General features: G+C 34.6%; 1 protein-coding gene across 2 annotated transcripts in view; it reads right to left on the reverse strand.

Moving 5' to 3' along the window:
* Window positions 1–266: 266 nt before the first annotated feature.
* The window catches only part of MOSPD2 (motile sperm domain containing 2), a 32,726-nt gene continuing 9,962 nt past the window's right edge, over window positions 267–23,030 (reverse strand). For both annotated transcript variants that reach the window (XM_005516648.3, XM_088051981.1), the window contains exons 4-15: window positions 22,824–22,910; window positions 21,367–21,521; window positions 18,940–19,000; window positions 17,676–17,714; window positions 16,597–16,721; window positions 11,393–11,563; window positions 9,144–9,256; window positions 5,682–5,778; window positions 4,762–4,858; window positions 3,973–4,102; window positions 2,755–2,857; window positions 267–2,239 (exon numbers count right to left, since the gene is read on the reverse strand). In XM_005516648.3, the coding sequence (XP_005516705.3) occupies window positions 2,093–2,239; window positions 2,755–2,857; window positions 3,973–4,102; window positions 4,762–4,858; window positions 5,682–5,778; window positions 9,144–9,256; window positions 11,393–11,563; window positions 16,597–16,721; window positions 17,676–17,714; window positions 18,940–19,000; window positions 21,367–21,521; window positions 22,824–22,910 (1,325 nt within the window). In that variant the 3' untranslated portion in view covers window positions 267–2,092. The remainder of the gene's footprint in view (window positions 2,240–2,754; window positions 2,858–3,972; window positions 4,103–4,761; window positions 4,859–5,681; window positions 5,779–9,143; window positions 9,257–11,392; window positions 11,564–16,596; window positions 16,722–17,675; window positions 17,715–18,939; window positions 19,001–21,366; window positions 21,522–22,823; window positions 22,911–23,030) is intronic.

Here is a 23,030-nt window from a genome sequence, read left to right on the forward strand (position 1 = left end):
CTACGTGGTAAGTGAGGCACTCTGAGAAACCATCATCAACTATTTTACATTTGTCTGACAGGTACCACCACAGCTTCTGTTCCACAACAGACTATGGGTCATCACCATATTGATCCCTCCCACATTAAATACCTGCAGAAAGCAAAAACCTCAGGAGATGCAACTATTTTTAAAAGACTAAACATTCAAGACTATGTATTTCCTTATATTTATTTTTTAACTGTATTTTTCTAAAACATATTAAAATAGAAAAGATGTTCATCTGATTCATACAAAGAAAATACCAATAATAAAATAAGTAATAAAATACTGAAAATATATGAAAGCACCAAAACATTAAAATATTCATATTGGCAAAGACTCTAAGAATATATTTCTGGCAATTTTACAGTAAAGTGCTATTCAATCCACTCAAATTAAGGAACTGGAGTTTTAATAGCATGGTTATTATTATCTTAAGGTTACAAATTACTTTGTTACTTTTCTCACTAAGACAACAACCCATTTTGTTGGAAGCAAAGCATTTGAGTTGCATGCACATAAAAATAACCCAAGTAACAGCTTCGTTATAAGCAGTCAACATTATAAATTGCCAAATCATTAGAAATACAAAATACTGAGAAACAAACTAGCAGAAATGAGATTAGTGAAAAATTAAGAAAAAAATAGATGTGGTAAACCATTGTATAAGTTAAGAGAGGACAGAAGACTGTGCACCAAACATTTCTGTAGCCTTACTTTTTACATGGCATTTTTTTAGTCATCATATTGCTGTCTTTATTACTTATTTTATTAGTTTATTATTTTAACTGCCCTTTTCTATTTCCTTGCAATGATCCTACATCACCAACATACTGTAAGCAAAAAGAGAGAAGCAGAGTATGACCTTTATTTTTCCTTAATAATTACTTCTCATCTATTGAAGTCAGCAGACAAAACTAATAAATGTTACAAAGCCAATTTGTAGCAAAAATTAATTTGAGTAACATAATTATTTTACATTTTTTAATCTCTTAAAGAGTGAAAATTTTAAATATATGAAAGATACCATCAGTCTCCTTTTAAGTTTTTATCATTTTAATATACATATTTACAGCAATGAGTACAAAGAATCCTTGTTAGCAAAGTTCTTTCTAGCTTCATGCACCATTTCCACAACAATTTCTGTGAAATGGCAGATATAATACTTTTGTTGTCTTCAAGTGTATTTAATCTTCCTGATTTAACTTGCTTTTTTCATAATTTCATATGTAATTTAACCACATTACACAACTCAGAGTACATTCTTACACTGACTATTTAACAGCCTTTTTATGAACCAATAATAGGCCATCACAGTGAAGAAGTCAGCTCCCACACTCCTGTAATTTGAATACAAGTTACTTTTCAAAAAAAAAAAGAGAATAGGAAGAGTGTCTTATCTTGTGCGTATATTACTTGGTAAGAAACGTTTACAATAATTTTTTCATTTAGAAGAAGCACAAAAATAAGGAATTTAACCAGTGAGAGCAATGAGTCTGAATTACCAAAGTAGTTACTAACAACAAATATCTTCCTTTATGTGCATGTACATACACAGATTATATAAAAAATCCATCTGTACTACATAATTTCTGTAAATTTTCCTGGATGAAGAGATTAACCTTGGAACACACTAAGCTGACTGCTTGCATCTTCTATGGGAGTGATTAAAAATGTAAGAATGAATATGATGAAAAGAAATGAAACATCACATTTAAAGTAGTTGATTCGAGGGAAAAAAAGCACAACAGTCTCAAATAATGTTGTATTTGGTTTCCTCCTTCCAGTTCAGTGATTTTTATTGAGTTGTACAGTGAAAAGCAGGTCCTAGCTTTAACATCTTCCTCATGCCCTATTGTAAGTGTCAACTTAGACAATAATTTCAGTAATTTTGTTTGCTGGTCATTCATTTCTTCTATCTTTTTTTCCCCCAGTGAACTGTTCCTTGTTCATTGTTGGAGGCTCATAAACCTCATTTTGGCTGTTCCAGAATCCAAGTGCAGCACTGCAATCTTCTTGACTCCAACAAACCGTGATAGGCAGCAGCACATTCAGGGCACAGCAATTCTTTTTAGCTTCTCTGGGCATAGGCCAGGTAGAAGCAGAAGGCAGCAACAGTAACTGATAGCAGTGATAAAACAACTGACAGCTGCTGGAACCAGAGGCAGTGATTCATCTGCTCTTCAAGTCTTCTGTTAATCTGCAGTAAATGAGTTAGCTGGAAATAGAACAGTTTCATTAAGTTAGAATTACTGCACTTGAAAGTACTTGGCAATTTTGAGCTATTTAGGCAGTAAGTATAACCACAGAAAAGAAAAGAAAAAGCCTTCTCTCAGTACTCTCAGCAATATCTTTTCTACCAATACATACTTCAGGTATCTGTTCCACTAAAGGAGCTTCAAATCTTAAGTTATGGATAACCAATATGGCCTGCATCAAGCAGGTGACATCCTTACAGTCAGAAGCAAAAGATACCACTGATGCTCACTGATATGCCAGATCTGTATACATACAAGAAGAATGAGCAAACTGCATTGAAAATTTAATGATTAATAAATCATTATCATTAAAAAAATAATTAAATCACTATCACTGATGTAGTTACTTTCAATTGCTGAGATGTTCAAATACTATAACTTACTAAATACCAAAAAGGTTCAGTACATATTATTTTTATCTCTAGCATATTCTGTAATTTTATTGAATATTCAGCACAAAGGAATATGCCATTACCTGTATATGTAAATCTTCATTAGTTTTTGCTGGAATATTAAACGCATTGTCTTTTAATGTTAGAGAAGAGGGCTTACTACTTTCTATGACATGACACCTGAGTCTGTAAAAAGGAAACAGGAACACACACCAAAAAACACAAGTTTAATGCAACATTGTATAATTCAGAGTTAACAATCCATCTTAAGTGGATAAAGTCCCTGCACTTTTAAAAATAAAGAGACAATAATTATAATTACACTACTTTTAGTTTAGGTTTACCAAAAAGTAAAGGTCAGGTTTGCATTCATCAGTAACTAATGTACACAGTATACTTGTAATTAAATAACCTCTCTCTATTGTTTCAGGATCTTTCTTAAAAAAAACCCAAATAAATTGCACCACTTATGCAAGGAAGCTTAAGGTCACTCACATGATGAAGATTTTATTCAAAAGGGAAGTAAGGGATAAGCACTTGAAGCAAACACAGAACAAGATTTAGGCATCAAGACTCACAAAATACTTTTTCCAGAGTAGTTTCGGCCATGAGGGGGTAAAGGCAGTTCCAAAAACAAAACAACAGAAAAACTCCAGGAACAATCTAAGGCAAAAAACCAGTCAAAGCTGTAGGGAACTTTTCCTAGACATGTTCAGTGATACCACCCAATGTGACTGGATGAGAGAGAACAGCAACAGGTGCATTTAAAAAAGTGTATGGTGAAATGTATTTTTCTAGATTACTTTTTTATCACTAAGTATCAAAAATACACATATGAACATGTGATAGGTTTTACAGGAATTTTCTAGAAAATTCTGGTTTTCCCAAGTATAAAATAAACATTTTTAATATTGTCTAGAAAATAGTTTTGTATTTACTATGTCTGCTTTCCTTGACTGCTTCCTTTTAGAAAACTCAAGCAACACATTCTTATTAGAAAATCAAAACCCCTATTGTCCATGTGTATTGTCACATGCAGTCATATTTCTCTACTTAACTCTTAATCAGCACAAGAACAACAAGAAAAGAAGAGCATGTCCAAAATACCATTTTATACATTAAGCCCACATTTAATCAGTTAAAACAGAGCAAAAGTCTCCATAATGTATTTTTGGTCAGTAACCACACAAGTGAGTTTGGAGAATCCTTCATTGATTGTGATTACACAAGTGCTATAAATCAGCTAAATAATAAAAGCTAAAAAACTCCAAACTCCTGTTACCAGAAAACCATATGCTTACCTATGTTCCATCACTTTGGTCCTAGGGACTTCTTTCCAAAACTGAGTCAGTTCTGGCACACCTGCTCCAGAAGATTGGTCCATTTCTGCTGCCATTATAAGGAAACGATCCTGCAAAGACGCTGCAAAACCTGCCCTCAAGGAAGACAAAAAAAAAAGCAACAGTGTGCTTACATAAAATGACAGTATTACAAGGAGGATAGAAGTATTTTGCACAAAAGTGCCATAAAATAAGAACTTGTTTATTGCAGAACACCAGACACTGACTTACTACAAACAAAAATAAGGAAATAATTCTCTGAAGTTCAGTAATTCTTATTACAGTTTTTCCAAAATTATATGGGTTGATTTTAACAGAACTAGTTTCATTTGAATAGTTCAAAGACAACCCTAAATTTTGTAAAGAATGTGTTCTCCAGCAGATTCACCTGTCCTTGCAACAGTTTAGGAAACTGATTTACTGCAGATAAACTCCCACTGTAATAATGAACCAACAAGACAATTGCCACTCAGACTTTTTGTTTTTTAGGACAAGAAACAAAATGGGTTGCAGACAACAGCTGCTTATGCCTGCGTGGAGCAGTAAATCGGTACAGGCAGTTACTCAAATCCTTTCTGACATCCGTGTTTTTTTAACAAATGGTACCATTCTCAAACGAGAGTCAAGCAGACATGGGCATCAGTCAGTCCTACACACCAGCAAGCACAGCCAACCATCAGTGTCTAGAGCATGTCGAGTAATGCAACCTGCCCAGATCTCTTACAAACTCTATTTTACATTTTCACTTACCACCATGAAGAGAAACTATTATATCTAATGATGTGCCAGGCTCACAGCTGCTGTTACTGGGTTTAACCCTGTATTTTTCAGGTGCAGTTGTTCTCACCTATAAACAAGAAATATGAAGGATACAGTAAGCGCATGCACAAACTAAGATTGCTTCATAACTTCTCTCATTCTGTAATAAAATCAGAATTTTATTCTAATTCTAATTAATTCTAAATCCCCAAAAGCTTGACTATTACCACAAGCCTCTAAAATACATAATTTTGTAGGCACAATAGGATTCTTGCATATTCCTTTCTCCCCCCTCTCAGCTGCATTTATCCTTTGTTTTCTTACATTTGCTATTTTTTTTCTTGCATATGTATTTGAAACCAGCCTAGAACGTGTTATAATAAATACAAAAGTATGAAAACTTTAAGTTATTTTAATGTACAGAGAATGCAAAAGATGAGAAAAACCCTACCAAGATGCAAGCAAACTCCATATTTCTGAAGCAAATATAACTACTAATTCCTTTGATGCTGACATTTGCAGATGGATCTACATCATCTTGGAGCATTACTAACTTGTTTCCAGCCAATATTTTAAAATAAACATTCTAAAAAGATGACTTTTCAATGCTCAAGACTTTCTTTTTCAAGAAATATTACTTTCACTAAAAAACTAACCATCACTTCAGCTCTTTTTTAGTCAGTGCTCCAGAGATCTGTAATACTAATTATCCCTTCTGAGGTGGTACATCACAGGCATAAAATCAGCTAGAAGATTTCTTTGATCTGCCTCAAACATCACTACACAATAAATTTTTTTTGTCTGTAAAATGGATTTAATAGTATTCTTCCTCCTCATAGAAAAAAAGAAGAAGTTACACAGTTAGTAAACCAAGACACACATAAAACACTTACTTTAAAAGTAATACTTACTTTAAAAGCCACTACATTTTTAGTGACATTTGTGAGAACTATCAAACATTTTTTCTCTCCAATTTCTTTGGATCCAAAATACAGCTCTTCTGCTGGGCTAAGAGGAAATATAAAAAGAGTTAGTTTCTTCAGATTATCTTTACAATAGATCAGAGAAAAACCTGACCACACCTCCAGGAAAATGAAATACTTTCTACCCTGCAGCTACAGTCAGCATAAACAGATTTTCATCAAAAAAAGCTATGAAAACAAAAAGCAGAAATTTTGTAGTGAAGCTTAGGGTTGACTCATGACAAGCAGAACTGGCTGCCTCAGCTGACTGCTGCCCTTGACTTTTGCCATCTGTAACAGCAGGAAGCCAACAGGTACACAGTCAGCCACTGCATCTTTGGGTAGTGTGGTAAGGGAAAGCACCACTGACTTTAATTTATGCTTATGTTAAGGAATATAGGGTGTCACAGGGAGTAATTTCCACCTTGAACATCTATCCTTGTGGATATAGTGCACACATAAGAGAAGGCAGATAGCCACAACTGGCAATCATTTCAACCATGACAGCTGAATTCACTTGTCCTTATGAGTCAGTCTTCACATACTTGTGGTACCACATGCATAAATAAAGTTATTGCTTGTTTTAAATATTCCTGTGCAATTAAGAGTCATGCATGAGATACTTTAAACCACATCAAACTAACACAACTCATTTTGGATAAGCATTCAAATCAACACTGGTAGGTAAAAGGTAGGGCATGCTCATATAATACAAGTTGAAAGGAAACTTGAGTAGCAAGGGAAGAACTTTTCTTTCATTATGTCACATGAGGAGCACGCAAAGAACTGCCGTTCTACTCCGTGCTACTGAACTGTGTATTCTTTTTCAAAACACGTGATTTTTTTTCCCATGTCCTCTTTTTGGAATGCCAATTTCATGTTAGTTTGACCCCCTCCTCAAAAGACTTCCTTTTATGGTCCCAATCCTTCCTTCTTCTCCCACTTAAACCAGTGTATGAGCTGAGAAGGAAAGCCCTTGGCACTATAGGGCAAGTGTGAACGCCCATGCCAGAAGCAGATTGCAGTGGTGACTGTGATGTTGGGGTGCTGATGTTATAAAATGCATTAGTCAGTCCACATGACAAGAGTACTTTTGTGGTGGGGATAAGGAAGTGTGCCAAATGAGGTAGAAACCAAAAAACTGATGGGTTTGGAACAGCTTCATGGGGTAATTCTCTCCTCCTCTCAGTATTCTTTCACTTCCAAATTGTCAATTTAAGTAACCAGTGCTAAGGAAGGGAGTGATTGTAGCTACAACATAGTTTAGCTATCTTAATACTGTACTACTGCAGCTGTGTGCAACAGCAATTATAAGATGATTAAATTAAATAAATAAAATAAATTAAACAAGGTAACATTACTCAGCCTCAAAACAAGCCACAAACGCGATCAAGGGAAGGAACATTCTGCCAGAGCCTGATCTTTCCTGTTCTACCAACTTTGACCATTGAACAAAGGGAGAAAAAAAAGCTTGGGGACTACATGTGTATGGCTTTTGTCTGTGAAATCAAGTTCCACAGCATTATGGGTAGGGGGCATGTAGCTATTAGGAGGGCAGATTGTTTAAACAAACACCCAAGCTTTTTAATCTTTACAGATGCAGGAATTTCTTTACTCTGATGTATGTGATGTAACCAGCTTGTACTAGAAATTCCTGTACCACAACACACCACAAGCTGCTCTTCCACCAGAGTGCAAGGAAACTGCTGCTTTTTGTCTGACCAAACAAATTCATTTATTGAGGAGGAAAGTCAAAGGCAGTCTTTCAGTGTAAGGTATACAAGGCAAATACAATTGTGGTCTAAATGAGGGAGTCAGCTGACTCATGAGCATGACTGAAAATACAAGAAACAAGAGAACAAGGACCCAGCTTTGGCCCATGATTTTATGCTGCCAGAGCTGCAGTGCCTCAGCTGCGTGCTCAGGCTCCAGGCTGCTCCCTGCAAAGGACAATGCTGGGAGATGAGCAAGGATGCAAGTTAAGTATGGTGGCAGAGCTTATGGTCTCTGTGATAGGTGCCTACAACTAGTTATGAAAGGCACTATATAATTATTGGTTCAATCACTTTCAGTTCCATGTCCTGAGAATCAGTGGAAGAAGATTAAAACTAATTCTAGCTTCTACAGAGGGAGAGCATTAATGAAGAGCTACAGCTGCACTCAGGATTTTACTTTAAAAACAAAACAAACAAACAGCAAGGACAATGGAGAGACCAGTATTTTATTTTCCATTGACAGCAAGACTACAAATACTAACACCCCTATACTTGACTAAATTTACTCTTCCGTGTGTTGCAGTCCGTGTTAAGTTACTTCTATTCAATGACAGCTTGAAGTATTTTAAGAGGGAAAAAAGGAAGTTTCTGAGGGTGACAGCAGCGTTCTGCTTGTTTGCTTTTTTTTTGTTCGTGTCTGCTTATGACGTGTGTCCCTTTTTTAATTAAAAAGTGGTAGGAAAAACACATCTAGCACTTGTGATTGTCACAGAAAATGTTTAACATTCTTTTATAATCACAGTTCTGCAATCTACGCCTTTCTGTTGCCATACAAGAAACTAATGTTATACAGAGGAGGTTTTCAATTTCAAATTAGGAAAAATTTACACATACAAAGTATATTTATGCTAATGAGCATGTCATTATCCAAATTAACTCCAAAACTAGTTCATTATAGCACTTAAAAAGTTAGCTGAGAAATTACCTAAAAATTAGATATTTTCTTCATTCATCTAATAGCAAACTGAAAGTGCAAATAAAAGTTAACATCTAAATCAAATTCTAAACAAGCATCTTAACCTAAAAGGCAGTAGAAAAAAAAAAGTGATATTGGCTAATTGATTTCTTTATTCTAATTTAGTGATAAAAATAACTGGGAGATGTAGCACCTTGGATGATAAAACTTCCAGGTAGATATGTCATTGTAGAGCCCTTTCTGCACAAAATAAATTGGACTCATTAAGGTTAACTGGTGGAAACTATCAGTGTAGACATTTATAGCATCACAAGCCAAAAGAATGCAAGCATGATTTAACAGTGAAAACTGTTTTGAAAAAACATTGGTTTTCCTTGAGCCAGTGAAATCAAACAATGTCAAACCACTGCTCTCATTACAGATAAGGACAGGCTTAACTTAGTCAGATGGTTTCTCAATATAAACAGAACACTCCTACAATTCTATGGAATATACACCTATTCATACAAAAAGTATGCCAATCTTTGGTGACACCAGAAGATTCACTAAAAACTTGTAAAACCAGAAAAACTGTTTGAGCTTTGTAAAAATCCTTAAAAACTTGTTTATAATTTGTTTTCCTATAAAAATCTGAAAAAGTTTATTTTGAAAACTAACTAGTTCAGTACTCAAGTGTCCAAGGCTTATTGTAAAAAGAAAATTAAAGAAAATTATTATTACCTGATATGTAATAAAGGTCCTTTAAAAGTGGTTAATGCTTTCTTTGCAATTTTTGGTTTGACCTCTGTTTTGTCAGTTTCCTCTGATTTGGAAATTTGTTCTATAGAATTCATCTGAGTAAAAACGATAGTTATAATGATTAACTAGAAATCCAGATTACATGTTACAGAATCAAGTAGGTATTTCAAACAAGATGATGAGGCTTATTTCAACAGTTTATATATTACAGACCAAGCTTTAGATATATTCATTCCCTGAAGATGCTTGAAGTCCACTAAATAAAATTTTTTACTACAGAAGTTACAAAACACATTAAACATACATTAAACAAACAGCTTTGGTTTTTTTTCCACATATTTTCCTGCTTCTCAGGTCAGTTTTTGGATACGCTTAGCAGAGTTTAGCACTTCAATTATCTAATATTATAAAACACTGGTATTATTCATCCATTGCAAATTAAAATTAAAACAGATGCCCCAGTACAATCACTGTACCACTCTAACAGAAAACACAGTACCAATTCCACACTTCATTGCAGGGTAGCTAAACATATCTTCATTGCTCTTAGATGAAACTCCGAAGTATTGCAGAATATAAAAGAAATAATGTTGATTGAATTGGTGCTTTCAAAACTGCAGGTACATCTTAGGTTCTGAGGGTTTTCTTCTATAACATTAGGAAAATACATGCAAAACAGGGCAGGTGCTAGGTGGGTACGGAAGACTGAAAGAATTAGTGACATCATGATTCCAGATCAAATGGCTGAATAGTTTGCTTAGCCTCCTATTTAATCCACTTTCAATACAGAGAAAAGACACGAAGAGAATTCAGTTCATGCAAGTCTGAAGTATGGGAATGAAAGGAATACAAAACTTTATATGAAATAGGCTGTATAAAAAGAACCCACACAGCAACTTATTTTTATAATTATATAAAAGTGGTAGAAAAAGGTTAGTGTGTAAATACACTGCACTAGTTATATATTAGGCTTTCTTTTACATAAATTACAAGAAAAAGATATTACTATAGAACACAAAAGTGGAAGTACCTACAGGACAGGCATTTACTAACCAAATTTATCACTCCTGATTCCTTGTACTGAAAAAAATTGAGTAGCACCTTGGTTACACTGGGTAAAAGTGAAAACAATTATTTGCTTTATGTCATTTCAAGAGTAAAAAAAGCAAAGAAACTAAAATACCTTAAGTAGAAAGTTAAGTCACCCAAGCAAATTAAAAGCCAACAAACACTGAGGCTTATTAAGCACCAAAGGCAACTGAGACATTGAGCAGAAATTCTCCATGTTTCTGTATATGAGAATGATAGCTTGCAAAATGTGCCCCAAGCAAAACAAGCTACTGAGTCTAACCATGGTTATGTAATGCTTCCTTTTGACCTTCAGGTCAGTGAAATTATCCCTTTTTTTTAATAAGCTGGCCAAGTTGCAAATAACAGCTGGACTACTTTGTGAGCTGCACATTTCAAATTATTCTGACAAACCTGGAACAGTAAATGAAATTATATTCTACTCCATTAAACAGAAGTTATGCAAGTAATATTCCAAAATTAATTATTAAATAATTAATAATAAACTAGTGAATTTTAAGTTTTTTTCTACTATTTAAGAGCAATATCCCCAGTTACTATCATTGTATATTCCTAAATCTCTCTTCATATGAACTTGTGTAAAACAATGCCTTTATTTCCGTATAAACAACACTACAGGGAGATTATATTGCAAAACATGATTGATGGAGTAGGAATACAATTTCCCCTGAGAATAAATAAAAACATTTAAATGTTGAGATTTTATCAATAATTTAAGAAAACAAATTAACATCCAGTAGTGCATAAATATTTAACAATATTTTTTTCATGTGCATACTGATATAAGCACTGGAGAAAACCAGTTCTATTTCAAAATGGTCACCACTAGATATCCCAAGATGACAACCTTTGAAAACAAAGTACAGAAACCTTTTTCATTTTACTGTACAATTCACTATATTCCAAGAGATAGACTAAATACTTGGTGCACATTTTATGCATTCTGAAGCATGAAACTTGTCTTAACAGACCGAGAGCCAAGGTTGGAATTGCAACTATGATTTTTCAAGTTTTCTTGTGTTCTTTTGCTAAATTAGAAGACAGAAAAATTAAAAAAAAATACAACACAAAGATAAGTAACCAAAATTATATGCCACTTCATAACCATCTAGCTAGTCTTGCCTAAATCTTCACTTAGATACCTTTTTCTGATTAAGGTTTTGTGCTTCATTCAGCTCCCCAGTCTCCTTGGTGTCTGCATCTATCTCTTCTTTACTTTCATGCTCATCTTCACTTGTTATGGGACCATTTTCACATAAAGGAGTTTGAAAATCATCATCAACCAGTGGAGGATAACTGTATTTGAAAGAATCCTGAAAAATAAGGGGATTTATAAAAAGATGATTTGAGAGTATTAGAAGTGCCTTCCCTAGGGTTTTTCAAATGGAAATACTGTCATTGTTTCTTGTTTCACATTACTCTTATGTTTCATTTATCCATTTCAAGTTGCACCCCTGTACAGAAAGCTGACACCAAGAGTTTTTATTTTATCATTAACAGACAAATAAATACAATCATCCAATGAAGCCAGTAAACTGTAACTTTTATTTATATTTGCAGTAGAACTGCAGAAGCTGGTCTATCAAGGATCAGCATTCAGAGTCTTTTTGTTGAAGTTATCTTCTTAGTTCTCAAAAATGTGTTTTAAACATATGACAAGCTTTTTCTAAAAATATTTTAAAAGTGATGAAAAACATCAGTTGTTCCTTGTATGTTAGTTTCATAATGGCCAGTTTTAAAAAAGGAAATAAACCCCAAAACTATGAAACAATAATCCCTTATTATTATTAATAAACCAAAATAATCCCTTAAGTTTAATATAATGTGTGGACCTTTAGCCAATCCTGCAATTCAGACCTCTAGTCTTTGGAATGCCAAATCAATTTAAAGACCATATTGAAGATACCTGAGTAATGCAGTACTGTAATACTTAAGTTCTCAATGACTCTCCAATAAAGGTACCTTTTTCATTGGAAGATCAGTAAAAAACAATTTTTGCTAACTAGAATTTCTTTTAGCATTCTTCAAATAATTTTATTACATGTAATGTTAGAGGCAATGTTTGAATGGGGATTTCTATTCCTACTGTATTTTCAAGTAGTTTTAAGCATCAAATAAACTGAATTTGTCTGTCAGCTTTTCCAATGGAGAAAAATAACATAGCATTGATTCCTGTCCTGCCTCTGAGACAGAATGGAGCAATGCCCCTGCTTCCCAAATGATGCCTCTCTTAGCAGGGAGTTACAGAAAGGTGTTTCAAGAGAGCTCTCCATAAGCAAGTACATTTTCTCAAAACAAGGAATAACTTGATGTTAAGATTGATTAAGAGGGAAAAGTCTTAGATGGACCCATTCAAAGAAACCACAAGCAAAACAGCATACTTCATGCTCATCTATAATCAAGGTCTAAATCTCATCTACTGTTCAGGCTGTAGCAACAGTCAAAGACCTCTAGGTGAATGAAACAGCTATTCCCTGGCTCAAAAAATATCCTATTAAGGGCCTGAAGAACAAGCTTTAAGAATAATTTACAGACTAAATCACTATTAGAAGACAAGACTGAAGTCCGCTAGAAATATTTTGGTAGTCTTACAGAATACTGACATCCCACATTTGTCAGAACTATCCAGCTTCCCCTTCTCCAAACCAACAAAGCCTTGTCACTCCCTTCCAGCATAGGATGAGGGTAACAAAGTTACCTTAATAAAGGGAAATTATTTTGCTGCACGCTTTACTTGGCCTCGTTAATCCATGCTGCTGGATAGTTTCAAGAGCTGAACGGAATTGCATCAGTGGGACAACTCAAAGCCCCACACTTCATAGTCACAGTGCCCACATTTCAGTGGCATAGGTGTATCTACTAACAGGGTGAAAACCTCAGCTACCTAAACAAGACAGGTTTAGTCAATGCCTGATACATCCATGTAAGTACATGTACATGTAAGTGGCCATGAAGGCATATGCAAGCTTAGCCATGTCTTAATTTCAGGCCACTTACCTATATAAGGTAGTTCCAAGAAAACATGTGGGCTATCAATTTAGATACCAGGTGAAGAGCACAGCAGTTGAACATATTGTTCAATACTGGCACCAGCTGAGAGAACCTTGATCAATTCATCCTTGTTAAATCCATGCTCTGACAAAGACTGGGCAAAACAACAAATCAAAACCCTCCTGTGTGTACATGTCTTGCAGCTAAGTGTACACTGTATGTACATCAGTTTTGAAGAAAATATTACTGAAGAGTCAACAAATATTCCTGCTCAGTCAGAAATGTGTACGCCTTCAGAACCGAACTGTTCTGACAGCTGGAAATGGCAGAATGTACAATACAACAGATAGGAAAGTCAGAAAACACCAAGTTAGTACACAGTTATTACTACATGAAAAATATTACCAAGTGGCTCTTGTGCACCTAACTCTTATTTTCCAGGCTGGCTAGCATTAACATGCTCCTAGATCTTCTTTGGGCAATTTTGACAAGCCCTCCAAAATAAACCTACTATAAAGAAAATGATCTCTCTGCACTATGGACAAGAACAATTCAAAGCTACATAAGTAGTATGTAGCATGTATGGATTACAAAGATGGTAACAGCCACAGGAAACAGAATGATGAGGACTTGAATGGAACTTAGACCAAATTCATATTCCAAAGTCCTGCAAACCCAAGTTTCTGTTTTCCATAATTAGTTTTAATGCTCTTGGTACTCTGGAGACACCTTGGACCACTAGTTGTCTAAAATCAAGCATGTAATATTCCTCCTTTTGCAGCTGGCTGACAGTCAATCAAAGGATTTTAAAGCTATTTAAATTTAAAGCTATTTAAAGCTATCAGAAAGTTTCTGATTCATCTTTTAAGTGACCCTGAGACAGACTTGAAACATGCTTAAAGGTAACTTCATTGAGACATTGAAGCTTGGAGGCTTCCAACAGAGACAAAGAACAGTTCCCTTAGTTAACCAAAGTAATCATTAACTCAAAGTTCAACATTATTAGTTCTATGGATTTTTTTTATTACTTCCAGAACTAGTCTCCAACATTCTTCTGGAATACAAAGAACATAAGTGCAGTGGAATCTAGGTATGTCCCCAAATTAACCTGCCAAATAATCTGTTCCACTAGTTGCTTACATGTGGCCAGATCTGGCTCTTTGAAGTTGGATCCCAAAGGGGACACAGCAAAGGATGCACAGATATGCTGTGCTCTTCACTGGCATTATGCTTGTTGTGAATATGAAGATCTGTAACTAAATGTGTGGAAATCTAAGATGACAGAGAGAGAGAATTTGAAGGAGGCAAAAAAAAAAAAAAAAGTCCTTCACAAACAAAACACTTGAGAGAAAAATGGAAGTAATCAATTTGTGCAATTCAGATAATGCATTTAAAAGAATGCCAGGCCTGACAATACTAATAATGGTGAATTGTTCTCTAGCTAGATGCCTCAAGAGAAGCCAAGGTTAGTCACATTATTGAAGTTAAATTCAGAGAAAGGGCATTAAGTTGTCTGATCAGTGAAAAACTCCTTGCTGTCAGACATGTAAAAATCCATTGAAAAAAAACTTGGGAAGAAAGATTCAGAGCATAATTTTGGAGTCTTGGTATTTGTCAACAATTCTTCCAAATTATGCCAGTTCTAAGGTTAAAAGCTCAGAACAGCCATCAAGTGAAACTCAGTAGTTAGAAAAAGAATGTGCTGGTTCAAAATAATATGCAGAGATAAAACTGTTTTTCTGAAATTGACAAAACCTCTCGAGTCCTTGTCAGGCAAGTTTACTACTTTCTACTACTTTATTTCTGCCACTGCAACTGTTTACCCCCGAAAAATTATTTGGATAAGCTTCTTCCATGATTCTGAAACTTGTTAATGCTCAGGAGATGGCCAACATGGAGCCAGCTTGATCAACAATCTCCAGCCAGCAGTGAGACCTTTCAGGCCCTAGGCAGGATGACAAATAACTCTAAGATTGTGTTCCATCAGATGATTTAGGAGGATATTTAGCAAAGCCACAAGTTCTTTCTTTAAAGACATAATGAACTATTAGGTGAGATAGTCTAAAAAGCAGATGGGAGATACTTAGCTTTAATGAAGAAAAAAATTTGCCCCTCTATTGCAGCAATAGGACAATACCACAGGAGCCAGGCCCAGAACCACTGTTAAACAACATTCAATCCCTTACTGAAGCCACTTCAGACATTACCAGCCCTTCCCTCAATGTTCACTCTTGTGGTGCAGCAATTTCAGGTTTCTTCCATATGAGAAAGTTCTTAGGCGAGACTGAGAGCTGGGGCAGCAATTTTCCATAGAGAAAAAGGGTATATTTTCTTCAAGAGTAGCATGCACTTTTTAAAGGCTGCAAATCTCAGTCAAATGAAAATCAAGGTAACATTCTTTTATGTTCCCCAAACAAGTTTCTTATGTTCTGGCCACAGTAACACTGCCCTGAATTCATATACAGAGAAACATGTCCTTCTCCACTATTGCTGAAACATAACCCTCCTTTTCTCCATATTACTGCCAAAAGGCCAAAAGTACTTTTCTAAAGTAGAAAAAGTGGTAGAAAGAGAACAGGAAAGGTGGGAAAAGAACACTGAAAAGTAACTCCCCTGCAGTGGGCTTATTATACTACCATAAATGGCCTATTAACATTTTAAAGCACAATTCTTCTGTGAATTTATTTTAAAGATTATGCAATACTGACCTACTAGCCTAGTGAAAAGTGAAACCTGTTGTGCAAGATGCCTGTGCTGTTCCACTCTTTAGATTGCTCTAGAACTGGATTCTGGTTTTCTGTGAAACTGATGCTGCTTGTAGCACTTTGGAGCTCTACTATACTGTTTGAAAAGAATCCTCTACAGCCATGTCTTAAAATGCAGCCCTAGAGACAACAAAGGAGAAATAGCTACAATATAACTGTCTTTGTTGAATCATAGCTTTGGAACAGGACTAGAACTCTCAGAGGACCATGAAACCTACTTTCTGTTCATAGAACTTGTTTCATAAAATAAACACCATCTCTAATTCATCAGGGAGGGAAAAAAGTACAGGGGACAATGATACTTAGACGATTTTTCTTGAAGGTTTGAAAAACTAAGTGGTTTTCAGTGATTTATAAGGGGATGAATGATTCAGAAAAATTAGTTCTGTAATTAAGAATGTACTTAAGAATGCAGATACCAAATTCTCATGGAGTTAATCTATTTTATATTATCGTGATTTTGAAATTATCATTGGCAAAACAATTTCAAGAAATCTCCCATCTGTGAAGAGCCAATCCTCAACCCCACATATGGAATTTATATAGATATTTCAATCTATCACAACAGGAACATGAAATTTCATACTTACAGTTCCACCCATGTGAGGTGGCAGATACTCTCCACTGATGTACTCCTGCACATCATTCTTATTTGTGAACTTTAACATGCTTATTGCATCTGGGCCAAGCCAACCCTTCACAATTTTAAAAGCAGCTTTAAAAAACAAAACAGAACACCAAACAAAACAAAAGGTACACATAAGTTAACAAGAGAGAAGTTTTGTTATTTTGTTTTTGTAGGGTTTTTTTTGTGTATTGGTAGATCTTACATAACACAAGTGAGCTACATCCCTCAAGATATTGCAAAACCTGCTCTGAAGTAAATATTATAATTGGAATGAGCAATGCAAGGGAAAAAACATTATTTACAGAGAAAATGAAAAGAGTATATTTGATTTAATAACTGACAACTCTGCTGTCTTGGAATTTAGCCCTAGAAGTACTGAGGAGGTAAAAGCAATTGTGTTTCCAAATCTGTGTGAGGGAGGTTGGGAAAGATACCTACATTTCACCCTTGCTGAAATGTTTTGCTGATTTAAATGATATTTATTTAGATCTATGAAGCATTAACAAGGACCACTGTTATTTCAGTGATAGTAAAACATGAATATGCAGGAAAATATAAAGCAAACATAAAAATATGTGTTCATATGGCAAAAACAGAGTACAAATCCTGTATACTATAGTTAGAGATAATTATTGAAGTACCCATATCAGAACAAATGTAGCCACATGAGCATCTAGTGTCACACATCTATCTTAAACTGTGTATTCTAGTTTTGAACTGGTTATAAGTCACAATCATTGCTAATGATAGGATTCCTACAAGGATTCTTCTTAGACGCATTCAAATAATAGACTATTTATCAAGTTCTCCTAACCTTTGAAAACAACAGGATGAGTACAGACTTCATGTAAAGTATGATCCAAAATACAGTGATAGAAGGAAAAATAGAAAGTATGCAACCTTTAAACTGCCAGATTTAAAGATGCATGTTTAGCAAATTCCATTATTCATCTGTATCTACAGAGTAGAAGAATGCTTCTTATTTATGCTGCTAAATTTTAAAAGTTATCACAATCCAAAAATAAAAAATCCAAAACTTACCATTCATTATCCATGGCATTTCAAATATTACTATCTTCGCTGAAAAAAAGAAAAAATTAAAATCTGAATACCAAGTGCTGGGTATTTCTCCAATTAAGAGCAAGTACAGCAATAACATTCATGTAAAAAAGTAAATACATATTACAAACTTCCATGTTCACCTCCCTGTAAAAGCAATTTTGTACAAACTTATTGCTATTTAGAAACATTAGCTGTTTGCTTGGAAAATAGGCAATAAAATTCCAAGTTATACATTGTTTATGTACTTCTTGGGATATTACTTTTCTGACATATTGTTATTAATAACTCATCTCAAAAATAAGGCAAAGAAAGGAAAGATCTCAACCTGACCTAGAAAAGCAGCTACTGAATAAAGTTTAACAAGTATATTCAGCACCCCCTACTTCACAAAGAAACAAATAACTGTAAGTCTTTGTAAATAATTTTTTTCCAAATATACTTTATTTAACCATAGAAGTTTGAAAATACTTTAGTGTCCCAATTTTTTTTCCTCCTGAACGTCAAAGTACAAAAAAATAATGTTGCACTTGCCTTTGAGTTTGATATTTGAGCAAAGCTTTGAACTTTGATCAGCAAGCTAAAACCTAATATTCAGAGTTTAAGCAGTTGCTGTATGGAATTTCAACATTCATAGACATTTTCACCTAAAATTTACAACATATTTAAGATGAACTAGAATAAATTATGCAGTGTTTGCCTATGCATAAAAAAAATAGCAGGCAAGTATGCAGGGTTTTTTAAGTGTGCACACTAAAATGCCTTTCCAGAATAATTTTCAGAATAAACCATTTTAATTTTCAGAATCAATCATTGATCCCCATAAATTTCCAGAGCCATTCATTCTTTGAACCCTGAAGACTCCTAAGGGATACAAACTGTCATGAAAGTTTGTAAAGTTTCCACCCAAGTAACAAGTAGCAAAGGAAAACAGATTTTCTATTATATGCTTATATTTCTTACTATATATAAACATAGTAAGAACTATTACTTAGTAATAGTAATAAACATTATTACTTCACAAAAATACAGTTGATTTTTGATGAAAGTAAAGTTTATTCACAAACAAAAGTTGTACTGATTTAAGAACAAGAACATCTGAACTCTGTAACATGCATACGTTTCATGAAGTTACCCCAGAAAATACATGAAAAAGAATCTTTATCTTCCCCATCTTCTATCATATAAAGAAATTCTCTTGTTACCACAAGTCTACAATGCTTGATATTTAATATACAATACTTACTAAGGAAGTTTGGGTAATAATCTGTAAAACAGTTGACAATAAACCGGACAAAATCCAAGTCCTAAATAAAAAAAATCACAGCATAAATGCAGAGCAAGACAAAACATTAAAAAATACAGGCTTAGTTAAGGCATTTAACGAAAAGCACAAGATAGATATATTGTAGCCAACCATGTTCAAATTTTACATGCACTACAAATATCCTCAAAACACAATGCAAGGATTTTTTCCTCCATTAAACCCCTGCAGGATTCTGGTCACACTGCCCCTTATAATCTAAGAAAGAAGGCAATAGACCTCTGATCAGTGCAATAACTAAGATATCTAAACTACTGCAGAGTATCAACATGACTTAAGATGTGCAGGAAAGATACAGGAAAAAATACACTTTAGCGCTAGAGAAGCTTGACAGATGGAAGAGTACTCAATATACTGAAATCTCCCTTCAATAGTTATCATACATACTGTTCAATATACTACTGCACTCAGTGTTATATTTCCAAATTAAAAAAACAGGTTTTCCTTTGAAGAGAATTGTTGAGTTTAGTATTAGTTGGTGGCATGCAGAGAAAATGTGGGCAGAGATAGCACACAAAGGAGCTGCTTCTATACCACCCATTTTCCAGATGCCTCTATCCAATGAACAACTATACAGAAACAGTAGTCAGTCTCCTTTGCAAAATCCAGGTATAATGGAACTGGCCACACAGTAAAGGGCAAGGAAGGCTTTTTATGGAACAGGTATAGAAATAAAGTAAGAGATACCACAATAAGGTACTCAGGTGGGAAGCCTGCTGTGAGTTCTTTCCCCAATCCTTTTAACAGAAGCGACTACTACTACTACTTTCAGAAATAGTACAGAGTGTTTCTGGCTATGGATCCAAAGCCTGTCATAACAGTAAGACTGGGGAAGGGGCTTCTAGATGCAAACACACTACCAAAATATTTGTGGATGGAGTAACAAAAGCCCAAAAAATAACACTGTATAAGAGAACTACCCACAACCTGAAAGCTTTTTAAGTGGCTTCAGCAACTAGAAACCAACTGAAAGCTTGACATCTTTACAGGCAGAAGGTGGCCTCTAATTCTAATAGAAATTTATCTCAACTGTCTGTTGCTTGCACCAAATGCAAGATCTTTCATTTAACAGCACAAACACAGTGATAGATTATAATGATTAGAATCTCCATTAATCAGGATGCTGCTCTCTATTCTGCTGCCTATCCAGAAGAAGCACTACCAGACAGGGGAAGGATAGATCCATCATTTTGATGAAAGTCTGGAATTAGAAGTGCAGATTTCACAGACCATTCATAACTGCATCTATTCTAGTTACCTGGACTGGTGCACCAAGCCATGATCCATCAGAATTATCTCCTGCATACCAGTGATAAAAGTGATATAGTAGATGTCCATAGCAACAGAACAAACAAATGAAGCATGCTCTGGAAAAGAACTCAGAGATCCAAGTTCTTTTTCTTTTAGGATAGATTTATCAATTACTCCACAAGGCTACAAACAGCCATCAAAAATATTCCTGTTCTGTGATAAACATACTAACTACAAAGCAAGACTGTACAATGGGACAGTTACAGACAGCACTTGCTGCGATTTCGTCTCTGAGTCTCAAAGACACAAGGGGAAAAAAGCTGCTTCAGAATATAATCCATAAATCCTGAATCAAATCAGTCTTTCACATCAAGGAAATCATTACAATCCTTTACTCCTGCTATATAAAACTGAGGTTCCAGTATTATTTTAGGAGCATGAACGGATAGCTCTGTTACTGTACAGGTAAGAGCACCAACCTTGCAAAACAGAATCACGCTGTATTTATTTGTCAAATTACCTCCTCATAAGCTGGTGGTCCTGTACTGCACAGCTGCAAGGTCCCAGTGCAACATTAATAATCTTGCCTGTGTTAGATATAAACAAGCTTTGGGAGTTGGGTTTAGGGGTGGGGTTTTTTTGCTTACATTAATTCTTGTCGTACCACCACCACCAGACAAAAAAGAACAAAGATACAAGTTTCAGCCATTCCTGTAATAACAGGACAGCATGGCACTCAGTAAGAAAAATATAATTCTTCTATACATTTTTTAACTTATAGACAATTGGTGATATTTTTAGTTGTTACATTAAATCAGTATGTATGTCCTGATAGGCAAGATCTCAGCCTTGCAATCTAAACCAGCTCAGCCACCAAACTAAAAAGCAAGTTTTCACCATGTTGCAGAAGACAAAGTTTAATATGTAACAAAGGGTTTTGGAAACTGCTCATGTCATGGGAAAAAGCTCTATCATATCACTGATCTGAATGACTGTTAAGTTTTTTTATGTGTCAAGGACTGTAGAGTGATTTCCTTTTTTCTGGGAACATGGGCAAAATTCTAAAAGCAATCAAAACAAGACAGTAAAAATACTTACTATGTGACTGATTCCAGTTTCAGCCATGTCAAACACTACTGTCAACGGTTTCCCATGATCTCTCTTGGCATAATGTTCCAACCAAAAAGCAACCAGTTTCTTTTTGTCAAGTTGCTGTTTAGGATCTTTTGTATGATGCTTCACTTTGAACCAAACTTGGGAAAAAAACACAGACAAAAGTCAAAACAATGACCCAAGCTAACAGAAAGCATCATAAAAATAACTATAGAGGATGCACTGAAATGTATTAACACCTTTGAGTTTGTATCTTACATTTGTTCTGATTTTGTGACCACTGAACAACCACAAAAACAACTGCACACTTCTTCACATACCACACTTTTCTACCTCACATTTTTTTACTGTAACTTTTTAGAAATTGAAAATCTAAAGAATTACACCCCAGAAGAAACATTCAAGTGGAAAGCCACTTTTTGTGTATTTAAGGCTACTCACCTAGATTAGCATTTCATAATTTAAAATTAAATCATATGGTCTTCAGACAATATTATGTTCTGTGCATATTCTAAGTATTGCTGTAAAATTAATGTTTCCTTTTCTGCTTAGATTTCCTACAGCACTGCAGTTGATGTGTTTTGAAAAACTATTTATACACACATTAAGAATTATATAAAAAGCAACAGATCTTTTGAAAATAAAATGAAAAATTCCAGGAGGTGAGCAACACTGTATAAATGAAAGCCTAGTATATTTTCTTCTGGAAAAAAAAAAAAAAATTAGTCTTACAGAGACTTGTTTGTCCATAAAAAAATAAAAAACCCAAAAAAACCCACAGGCATAATTCAAAGTACAAGACTTTATAAAAATGTCTGAAACCAAGTCACTGACTGTACAGTAAGTGAGAAAAGAAATATTCAGGGCAGTAATGTGAAGAGTAGCTTCCACTTTTATTGCCTTTACAGTATCCAAGTTCGACAAGCCTGAAAATAACTTTGGATATGCTCAATATTCTTCTCCCTGAAACTTGGAAAGTTGTAGTAAAAACCCAATTTTTTCTCCATGTCTTTTACTTCCAATTGCAAAACTGAAGTAAAAAGTCACTTGTTTCATGTAAAGAAACAAATGTTTCTAAATATAGCTAGACTGTATTTCAAGGTAAAGAGAAACCCCTATTCAAACAGAACATACATTAAATTATTATATTCTTGTTTAAGACAGTGATCACATCACCAAGAGATCTGAGAGTCAGGCCCATGGTGTGATTCTGAAGCTGTCCTGTGCAGGATCAGGAGTTGGACTCCATCCTGCTGGGTCCCCTCCAACTCGGTGGACTTTATGATAAATAAAAACTTTATTACCCAATCACCTTTTTAAGTAAAAACAGTAGCCAATGTATACCTATGTCTGTTCTTAAAATGCTTATTTTTCAAGATGATAAAATGCTGGAAACAAAATAATGATCAAAGACTGAAAATAGTATATTCTGTATAACTTACATAACTTATAACCCTCTTTATCATATCCATGCAGAAAGAGAGCACCAATTTCAAATAACCATTTTGGAAGGACAGATTCCGACAAGTCTGCAAAACCAAATGAAATATTATTTCAGTAATCATATTAATAATCACATTGTAACTTAACAGAAGTCACTAAAAATTAAAAAGTATAACAAAAAAACCCCAAAAACCCAAAACCATCTT

This window comes from Pseudopodoces humilis, chromosome 2, assembly GCF_049639895.1.
Source record: "Pseudopodoces humilis isolate 2021_Gansu_Grassland_sample_001 chromosome 2, ASM4963989v1, whole genome shotgun sequence".
NCBI classification, from domain to species: domain Eukaryota; kingdom Metazoa; phylum Chordata; class Aves; order Passeriformes; family Paridae; genus Pseudopodoces; species Pseudopodoces humilis.